This window comes from Schistocerca serialis, chromosome 5 (assembly GCF_023864345.2).
Source record: "Schistocerca serialis cubense isolate TAMUIC-IGC-003099 chromosome 5, iqSchSeri2.2, whole genome shotgun sequence".
In the NCBI taxonomy this organism is placed as follows: domain Eukaryota; kingdom Metazoa; phylum Arthropoda; class Insecta; order Orthoptera; family Acrididae; genus Schistocerca; species Schistocerca serialis.
The window spans coordinates 631,389,810-631,401,198 of record NC_064642.1 but is presented as its reverse complement, the minus strand read 5'-3'; the positions used below and the strand labels follow the sequence as shown (position 1 = coordinate 631,401,198).

Sequence of the window (11,389 nt, the reverse complement as noted above, 5' to 3'; positions counted from 1 at the left end):
TCTTGTGAAACTGAGCTTTCAGTGACTGGCTCGTCTGCAAATTAATTAATTTAGCCTTTGTGGTGTGTTTTTTTGTTTTCAATGGTGACTTTGTCATTCATTTGCATATGTTTCGCCATTAATGATAACTGTAAGATAGCAAGGTCTTGAAGGGCTTGCGTATCGTGACTGTATTTTGGCTACTGTTTAATTTGATTTCTTGTTTATCGGTCTGGTGAAAACTTATGCCAAGTTTACTAATTTCCGTCTGTGGTCTGGAAGTTGGTTTGATAGTAAATCCGTGGGTAAATCTTTACTGGACCTAACTGTTAACTGATCTTGTGTTGAACTAATGCCATTATTAAATCGTTTCTTGTGGGCTAAAAATTGTATTACCATAGACAAGGAGACAGGACACGTTCTGTGGTCGAGGGGTAGGCACGGTTGCTGCTTTGCGTGTGGTGTCTTGTCGCTCGCTATCATTTCCCGCATTAGTACGGGCGGCGTGAGATTTGTTTGCTCGCAGTTGTATGGCCGCTGGTCAGCTGTGCCTGCTCCCGCTTCAGGGTGTGCTGTGTTTCGTAAGGCGTACACCGATTTTCAGTCACTGTTACTCCTGTGTTGTTGTCGGTCGCTTACTGAAACATTAGTCTGTTTTAGCATGGTGGCCACTGGGCCATGACGATGTCGGTTGATGACCAGCGTTGGGGCGGTCGTCCGCTCTGAGTGGCTTCAGTCGCTTGGACTTGGCAGTTACCTTCTGATTAAACAGATAAAATTTGTTTATTTGCAGTAAATTCCTAAGTAGTTTGTGAGAAAAGTTGTAACTGAGCTTTTCATGATTTTACACAATTCAATCATTTTGGTAAGGCATTTTCCTATCTGTTTTATTTAAATGAGAATTCTTTATTGGGGTTATTCACCTGTTGAAGCTTAACAAAAAATTTGTAACTTAGCTTTAATGATTTTATTTAATTTAAGCATTCTTGTAAAGCAGTCCTTTATCTAAGTTTTATTGATTGGTAATTCTTTATTGGTGTTATTCACTGGTTGAAGATTAACATATGTTTGTAACCAAGTTTATGTCCTTGCTTAATTGAGATTTGTTAAGAGCCTTTATTGCTGGAAGATCATTAAAGCTTGGGTGCTTGTAATTGTGAATACAGTTGTCTATGTTGTGGGCTGCCCTTCCATTTCCACAGCCAAGCTGTCCTATCTACCAGTACAGGAAGAAAAAAAAATAATAGTTCAGTAGATATTAAAATGTGTGAGGTGATGGATGCAACCTGCCATTGGGGCACAGTTTGGTTGGTATCTTATGTATGGAACGTTGACAAGGAGCAAAACCAGATTGCTGTTATGTCTTTGTTCATCTATCTCATAAACATGAAATTGTGACATGGTAGATCTTGTGCACTCACTTGTTAACCTACAGAAACTTGAAGAGATCTGAGTTCAGCACCACAATGAACTAGCTTATAGGAGAGACGTTACACTTAAATCATAAAGCAATGAATAGTAGGAATAAATTATAGATAATAGTCACACATAATAATACCTCTTAAAGCTGAAGCTATATTCACTTTTGCATTTAAATATTCGTTGTTTAAGCCAGAATTCAGGAGACTGTTATATATGCAGGATTCCTCTGTGTCACTGTATATATAACCATAAGCACAGGTACAGTCATAAGTGCCTGGCAGGTTTAGGCATGCTTCAGTAACATTCTTACACTCATGTGTACCCTCCAAACATTCATCGATATCTGTAACAAATAATAATATACTGGTGTATGAATGTTGAACAATGTGTGGATGGATATGTGTGTGTGTGCGCGAGTGTATACCCGTCCTTTTTTCCCCCTAAGGTAAGTCTTTCCGCTCCCGGGATTGGAATGACTCCTTACCCTCTCCCTTCAAACCCACTTCCTTTCGTCTTTCCCTCTCCTTCCCTCTTTCCTGACGAAGCAACCGTTTGTTGCGAAAGCTAGAATTTTGTGTGTATGTTTCTGTTTGTTTGTGTGTCTATCGACCTGCCAGCGCTTTCGTTCGGTAAGTCACATCATCTTTGTTTTTAGATATATTTTTCCCACGTGGAATGTTTCCCTCTATTATAATGTTGAACAATATTTCTACAAAAAGCATTAACATTATTGATAAACTGCTCCTCTCTTTTCTCAGTATTTATCACACATGTAAATAATATTTTCTTTTTCTTGCTACTATCCTAGATAATTTCACAGTGTATACAGGGTGATTCAAAAAGAATACCACAACTTTAGGAATTTAAAACTCTGCAACGACAAAAGGCAGAGCTAAGCACTATCTGTCGGCGAATTAAGGGAGCTATAAAGTTTCATTTAGTTGTACATTTGTTCGCTTGAGGCGCTGTTGACTAGGCGTCAGCGTCAGTTGATGCTAAGATGGCGATCGCTCAACAGAAAGCTTTTTGTGTTATTGAGTACGGCAGAAGTGAATCGACGACAGTTGTTCAGCGTGCATTTCGAACGAAGTATGGTGTTAAACCTCCTGACAGGTGGTGTATTAAACGTTAGTATAAACAGTTTACAGAGAATGGGTGTTTGTGCAAAGGGAAAAGTTCTGGACGGCCGAGAAGGAGTGATGAAAATGTAGCACGCATCCAGCAAGCATTTGTTCGCAGCCCAGGAAAATCGACTCGCAGAGTTTTGTTTTTGAGTGAAAAAAAAAAACCTTTTTAAATACTCTTTGTAATGATGTATAACAGAAGGTTATATTATGTTTCTTTCATTAAATACACATTTTTAAAGTTGTGATATTCTTTTTGAATCACCCTGTATAATGGACTGGGTTATCAGAGAGTATTTAATTATTTTTTTGCCAGAATCAAGTTTAATTGTTAATACTGATGGTAATTTTTTCAATGATGCAGTACAGCATGTTATAATGCTAACAGTTTGGAAGCTCCCATTGTTACAACAAGCAGATTACTGTACAGTGAGTGAACAAATATAAGACACAGACAAATTTTAAGCCTGTTATTTTAAATAGGAAGATTGATTCTATCTGTAGCCTAAAAGTAATGCTGTATGTATCATTCATTTATTTACATTGTCTTCTGTAGATGGTACCATGAAACGAGAACCTGTTTATTATGATATAGGATGAAAGAAGTATTACAAAATTAGGAGAAACCAGTTATAAGTAGTGTCAGTATTATGCATTATGTATGTTATTACCCATCAAGTTAAGACCCTATTTTCGGTCAATAAAACCAATGTGATAAAATTAATATTCTGCTACCAACAGAAGATGACCAGCATCTATTTACTACAACTGAGATAACAGCAGCTCCTATATTTTTTCTTAAAGTAACACCTTTCCATCTTATTTTTCTTGTTAAGTTCAGCTGGCACAAGTGCAAAGAGCATTGAACAATGTAATGATAGTATATTATTAATACCGTGTGGCAGATTATATTTTAATGATATACTTGTCCATGTGGACTGTGAGGTTCCATATGAAGACAATGGTGTTTGTCTTTGTTTAATGAAAAGGGTTAGACAAAAATATGGAAACACCATGAGAAATGCATGCTTGAACATAAATGCAGATGCGCAGGTTATGCTGCTGTACGTGGTCACAAATAGCACTGTGCAATGTCCTCAACATGTTGCATACACCAGTCATGGTCAGAACAATGTTCTGTGTAGCTATGTCAGAGTTAAGTGTATGTGAACAGGCTAAACTGTTGGTGCTTGTATGGTGGGTGCTTCTGTAACCAAGGAAGCTGAAGTGTTTGGTGTTTCAAGAGGCACCTTATTGAAGATTTACACCACATACAGTGAAGGAGGAGAAACATCTTCCACTAAGTAACAAAGCAGACAAAAGTGTGTGTTGCATGTGCATGACAGTTATCGAAGAGGATTTTGACAAAAAATAAGAGGATGACATGTACAAAAGTCACTGCAGAACTGAATGTTGCACTTGTGAGCTCTGCCAGCACCAAAACAACATGAAGGGAGCTCCATAAGCAGGAAATTGCAGAGTGAGCTGGACTATCATTACCACTCATCAATGAAGCAAATGCTTGTAATACCAAAATGTGGTGCTGAAGCCATATAACTTTGAGTGTTGAGCAATAGAAGAAACATTGTCAGATGAGTCTTGTTTCACACTGTGTCCAACTTCACACTGAGATTATGTACCAAGAGTAAAATATTGTGGGGGTTCCATGATAATTTTGGCAGTCTTATTATCATGCTATTACTTGGACCCCATGGTTATTCTGCTAGTGCACATTACTGGCAAGGATTATGAGACTATATAGCTTATCATGAATGTCCATGCATTCTAAGACAACAAGGCACCTGTTAACACAGCTCACATCATCCAGGACTCATTTTGTGAGCACAAGGATGAACTGTCATATCTCCCCTGGCTAACATGGTCACCAGAATTGAGCCTTTGCGGTCTACTTTGGAGAAAAGTGTTCATGATCTTCGTACCCTGAACATGCCACTATTTTACAGAAGAATGGTATAAAATTCCCTTGAAAACCCAACTGGAATTGTATTTGTCTATTCCAAGATGACGAAGCTGTTCTGAATGCCAAAGTTTTTCCTACAGCATATTAGGTACTGGTATGGTAATGTGTGGTGTTTGTGGTGTTTCCAATTTTTGTCCACCATTCATATATCTTGGCTCATTGCACATCTTTGAAGGATCTCCTTCTTGATTGGATCTACAGACAATTACAAATGAAATTGTGCCAGAACTAAGCAAGATGCAAAAATCCTAAAAGCATTTTCAACAACTTTTTAGTCTCTTTATTGTAAAAATTATAAAATAATATAATGTAATATAATTTGGAAACAAAAGACATTAGAATGGGTGCATGAACATGTATTTCAGACTAAAATTTTTGTGCCACAATTACTGCATTCTTTTGCTCAGTAAGTGATGCATTTTTACCCAAATGGTTACATGGAAAATCTACTAACCAATGCATATGCCAAATCTGGAGCTCCAGACAAACCCAGGCTGACTACATTGGCAAGAAAGATTCCAGTGATTAAGTCTCAGTTCATCTAGGTCAGTGTTGAGCTCAAAAGGCAGTGAGCACTCTTTAGAGCCCTCTGGTGCTTCCTCCCAGCAAGGGTTTCCTTCAGCATCTTGCCAGCACTCCTCTATTGCTGACACATGCTTTAGCCGTGGGCAACAGGGATCTGTTACAGGCATTTTTAAGTTGACACTGCATCCATCTGTTCAACATCTTTCATAAATCACATCAAAATTGAGATCTCAGGTACATGGAATATATATTCTTCTCTGGTTATTACACAGTCACAACAGAACATATACATTAACAAAGTAAAGCAGGTGCTCAAAACTAATCTGTTCATTGTGTTAACTATTAACTGACACTAAACATCTACATTCTTTTTGTGGCATACAATTGGATGGTAACTAAAACTCCTTTGTTGTGGGCAGAGTAGCAATTGTATCAAGCTCTTCTCTTAGTGGCCAGTATTACACACTACTCTGAATAAATTGGTCCACTGTTATCCATATGAAAATGTTAGTTGGATAGCACATTATCATAAATGCTATTTTAGGTATTCACTAATATTGTGTTTGCAGACATGACAGCAGAGCTGTACCAAGGTGGTGCAAGGTAGAAGATAGACCCCCCCACAAGTGGTACAGGCACTGAGAGGAGGAGGGGTGTATTTACAAAAATTGAGTGAAAAAAAAGCAAGAATAAGGTTGTCTGAAAATTAACCTGGAGAGGTATAGAGGTATATAAGTTCTTCTACCCCTCATGTTCCTATCTTGTGCCTACAAGCAGACATCTGTCACTAAAATGATTAATATGGCAAAGTGTGCTTGTTACACTCGAGTGCTGCCTACTTAATCGCTCATTCCTTTTTTGTAAAAACAAATTATTTTTACTTTTGTAAAACATGCTCCACATCTGTAATATATTTGATGAAATTCCTATTACCTCTATATTTGATGAATAATACCTTATTGATGACTAATTTTGATAGTTATCATTTCCAAGTACAAATAAAAATCCATAACATGTTCAGTAACAGAGCTGCTGCTATTTCACTGCTTCTCAAAGGTCAGTGAGTACATGCTAAAACAAGTATGTTATTTAAGTGAAGGCTTCTACTTTTATCAGATTTCTACTGATTAAGGACTGGGGTGACACACAAAGGTGCACAAAAAAAAAAAAAAAAAAAAAGGAGGAATATGTGATATATTTGCCTCTCCAGTCAGTATGTTTGCTGCTCCCATGTTTCGGTTCATATGATCTGTTGTGTAAGGAAATAACAAGTTAAGAAAGTGCCTCCTGTAGATGATATGAAGGGAACTTTTGAGTCTTGTGTAAGGAAGTAACAAGTTAAGAAAGTGCCTCCTGTGGATGATATGAAGGGAACTTTTGAATCATTTCGCCTGTGTATAACAGAACAAGTTGAAACAAATGTATGCTTTGCCATTGGCCATGAACTGCATTGCTCAATTATCTGGTGTCAAAGAGCTATAGAACTATGCCTTACATGATTTATAAGATATTTTGTTGTTGTTGTGAATGAAACTGTAACACAGGTTAAAGCTTTGAAAGTCTTAAGTTTCTCTACTAATGACTGTGTTAAATGTTTAACCCAATTACTTCTTATATAAAATTTCACTGGGCAGTCATTTCTGCAGGGCCTGCCAGTCATACCCAAATTGACATGTCTTTCATATGCGCATGATGATGAGTGTAGAATGAATTGGAGAGATGTAGTATTACAAGGGGCAGCGGATATCATCTTGGTACAGCTATAGTTTAAAACCACATACTGTGTATTTACAATAACATTGAGAAACTGTTTATTTTTTTCTTAAGTTCTGTTAAATAGCTATTGTTTATCAAATACTGCTAACTTAATTTTTAGATGATGAGGTGGGAACATCCACTGCAATATAATTTTCTGATGTACAAGCGGAATATCTGTGACTTGACCACAGACTTAAGTGCATTCTTATCTTCCAAGCAGAACAGAAGTGTACCTATTATTGTGTAAATATTCATGCAGTAAACATTATTATCATTCTGTACCATGTCGTACCTAAATTATATTGTACCCGCACCACCAACTTCCACATTGGTGACCTGTAACAACCAAGAATTATGCCAGATATGTACTAAACTGAATGTTACACTTCGACAATGTGATCCATGTATAGCTGTCCATGTGCCGAAATTTGCTCAACACACCAACATTTCCCATTCTTAACAGTGCAGTGCTTCTCCATTAACTCTTTGACCACTTGCAGTGATCAGTTCCACAAGTAATGTGCTTCAACACCGTGGTTCAACTTCTGACAATAATCCCAAACAATTGAAAACAACAAAAGATCTACTTTGGGGCCTTGTTGGCATTCCCATTTTGCTTAAACACTATGCAACTGATTAACTGCAACATTCCAGCTGCTCGGATTCGTGTTCTTTCACCATTGATACTGTTTCTTCTGCACCAAGCACAAATTAATTCAACCTGCCTTTGCAACTGCTGCCTGTATAGATTTTGAACATTTGTCCATCATCATAGACAGACCAGGAACATATTCAATTTTGCCTGGACTAACTTTAAGCTTGGTCCATGATTGTTGAAAGCTTATTTGTAATGATTGACATCACAAAGAAACAGTTACTTCAAGAACATTCCATGGAACATCGACAACATGTTGATATTGTTGATAACAATGCTGGCAGCCATTTGCCACAGCATCAGCCTTAACATGCTTCTGACTCTGATGTCACTGGCCGCGGGTGGAGCTACAACTTCAATGCAACATCAACAAACTTCCACTTTGTCATCATCCACATCGCACCTCGGCCTGCACAGAATCCCAATATGCATGCTGCACCCTTGCCTGCACAGATCATTGTCAACTGTGTTGCACCCAGGTATCTGCAACTTGTGACTGACTATGCCTTACACCCAATGCACATTGAGAAACCTTAAGTCATGCCCTACCACATCCACGTGGGAGCAGTTTGGTGACACTGCAGGTGACTGTTGCCTGTCTTGTGACTTCTCGATAGTGTCAACAACAAATTCATCTAGTTGAGAAGACTGTTCTAGTTTTCTAAATGCTCCACATGGCAACAAATATTCTCTCACTCCAAGGACAATGACTGCTACCAGCTTCACATTTCCGATTTTGCACATGAACATATTCTTCTCATTGACTTGGACTCTGACAAGTGTTCCATGCAGCTTCTATCTCCACTGGTCCCACTTGCAAGAACCTCGTTTTCAGCAGTCCTGCTTGCCACCTCCCCTCTTGTGAACTGTCTTTTGGCAGAAACAAGTCCTGACATCAACCATCTACAACGTTGGCTCATTGACAAAGGATAAACCTATGACGCTGCTGCACAAGGCTGCCAGCTTGTTGATCAAAGTGCAGGGCTCCATAACACACTACAACAGGTTACTGTCTCACCACCTCACATGGACATTCTATTTATGGACATCACACAATCAGCCTAGTGATGGACTTCTTATGCCAATTCTACACCTCATTGGCCATACAACATGCCATGCTCCTTTACTTTGAAACAGGCCACAGCATCTCAGGACCTTTTGCCCTGGCATCTCCATCCCTACCTGGTACAATAAATGTTCAAGACAAGCAACCGGAAGACAGTTGTACATCCATCAACTAATTCAAGCATTGTGGCTCCTCTGCTCACGAGCCCCTGGTGATTCACCAATGCTATGCCAACTGTCGTGCATCATTGTACACACTCTGTATGATGAACACATTGCTCCTGCAATGTAATAACGACATATCTGCTACCACTGTCCTGGTGCACGAGCAACCCATGGCCTTGGCACACAACTGTCATGAAAATGACAATTGGAAGTGCATGTGAGGCCCCAGAACCACCAACCAGTCACGCCCAACTGTTGTCTCATTCTGCCCACTTCCCCCTCTGCCTAGCACCTCCTCTGTCACTGACCTGGGGCACACAGTGAAGCACACACATTTGTACACCACGCCATGCCCCACCATCTGGCTACGCTGTCGCTACTATCATCAGGCACCCCTCTCCAGCTGAACAGCACACCGTCACCATCTCTCTTCTACGTGACCCGCAGCAGTGCAGCTCAATTTTGCTGTCAATTGCCAATCTTCACATGACAACGGGCATGGGTGTGTGTGTTTGTCCTTAGGATTATTTAGGTTAAGTAGTGTGTAAGCTTAGGGACTGATGACCTTAGCAGTTAAGTCCCATAAGATTTCACACACATTTAGTTAGGTTCACTAGGCTCCATATTCGACTACCACACTCCGACAATCCTCTATGATGCCGCAACATTCAGAGGAATCAAATGCTATATGGTGCCTTTTTCACCACTTCCAACTGCACAGTTCGTCTTCAACCACCACTGACAGTTACAATGGCTCTTTCCGACACTTGTTCAAAACAACAACGCTGGACTCTCCAATAGCATCTCCGTCTACACCACTTCAACCACGATCAAAAACACATTGGTACCCTGTGTTCCTGCCTCCCCGCAGCCCCCATTCTGCTATGAATGGCCTCTGCACACACTACGTCCATTGCAGTTCGATTTGGCAAATAAATTACCAGCTCATGTCAACTGCACTTCCTCCCCAACATATGCCACTCCTTTCATCAGATCAAAATTTCTCTGGCGTGCGTAAGATCAACATGCCGACATCCTCGCCACCAACACCCCACCCCATCCCTTCAGTTGTACTGTTGGCGACCCGTGTGGAGACATCAGACGCTTCCCACACCAGCTATAGCTATGTGAATCATTCAGTGCTCATACCACACCCACAACAACAGCCGCTTCGAAAAACGGTCATGACTGATGAAAGTGCCAGTCATGGCACAACTAGTTGCATGCATCTGTATAACATCACTTCGAAAATAGGTCGTCCAGTTGTGCCTAGAAGAAGTGGCAGCCATGGCACAACTAGTTGCATGCATCTGTATAACATCACTTCGAAAATAGGTCGTCCAGTTGTGCCTAGAAGAAGTGCCAGTCATGGCACAACTAGTTGCATGCATCTGTATAACATCACTTCGAAAATAGGTCGTCCAGTTGTGCCTAGAAGAAGTGCCAGCCATGGCACGATTGGTCATCCATATCAGTACCCACCATTGAAGCAGTCACTAATTGCACTCTTTGTCTTTCCTTCAGCGCTCTGAACTGTGGGGGAGGGGGGGGGGGGGAGGGGGGGGAGGAAGAGACTCTGTGGGAACATCCTCTGCGATACACATCGCTGACGTACCATAAGTGGAATATCTGTGTCTTTACCACGGACTTTACTTTAGTGCGTTCTTAGCTTCCAGCCAGAACAGACGTGTACTTTTTTTTGTGTGTACTTTTTTTGTACTTTTGTACTTGTGTGTACTTTTTTTAATTGTGTAAATATTCATGCAGTAAAGCATTATTATTGTTCCATACCATGTCACACCTTAGCTGTATTGTACCCACACTGTACAACTTCCACAATGACATTTGTATTTATCGAAGTGTACCAGTTATCCATATGCCGTAAAAATAGAGTTAAGATTGTTAAATGTGAAACGGTTAACAAAAGCCTCCAAATCTTGCATTTGGATAATAATTTGTGGAAAGAATGGGTAGTAAAAAATGCTTTTTCTTCTCTCTTGATTGTACAGAGATTCCCAGTCTACTATTTTATGTCTTTTCTTAGACTTCTCCAGCGATTCGGTGTCATCTCGTGGAACCGGTTATACTGCTGGGGTTCTGCGTCTTCCCAATACAATATTTAGACGTTGTAACTCGGTGTCTTCATCAGCTGTTTTCTGTGACAAGTCAACAAGCTGACTGTGTCCCATATTTATGCCTGGGCGATGTCTGGCGGTGCTATTCGTCTTTCGGCGGTTCGTCTTCCATCTGCGGCCGTTTCCGTTATTTTCCCCTGTCACGGAATCTCTCGCGGCTGTGGCTGCTGTCTGGAGTCCTGTACTGTGTCTGCTCCCAGGTTGTGTGGTACCTGGGGTTTTGGATGGTTGATGTTGTTCCCTCTCTTGTCCATGAGCGCTACAGTTGTCTCCCGAGGAGGTAGTTGCTGCCTGGTGTTCCCTAAGAAATTTGATCCCTTTGATTACTCCCCTGGTCATCTGAGGTTCGCTACCAGAGAAGATAACTTTTTCCGTTGTTTGTGCACTAGTTCCAAAGCCAGATTCCACACCATACTGAGCTGGTATCCTATTTCGCGGTTGATCAGGTTCTCTGTCATCTTGATTTCGATAGATTCAGTAATCACACTATCTCAGAATCTGTGGGTCTGAGCCAGGATCCTGGTTTTATCATAATTCATGGCGTGTTCAAGTTCCAGGCAATGTTCTACAACTGCTGGTA

General features: G+C 40.3%; 1 protein-coding gene across 1 annotated transcript in view; it reads right to left on the bottom strand.

The window, feature by feature from the left end:
- Positions 1 to 1,508: 1,508 nt before the first annotated feature.
- The window catches only part of LOC126482148 (uncharacterized), a 211,461-nt gene continuing 201,580 nt past the window's right edge, over positions 1,509 to 11,389 (bottom strand). The window contains exons 6-7 of the mRNA XM_050106124.1: positions 4,961 to 5,185; positions 1,509 to 1,744 (exon numbers count right to left, since the gene is read on the bottom strand). Of these exons, the coding sequence (XP_049962081.1) occupies positions 1,509 to 1,744; positions 4,961 to 5,185 (461 nt within the window). The remainder of the gene's footprint in view (positions 1,745 to 4,960; positions 5,186 to 11,389) is intronic.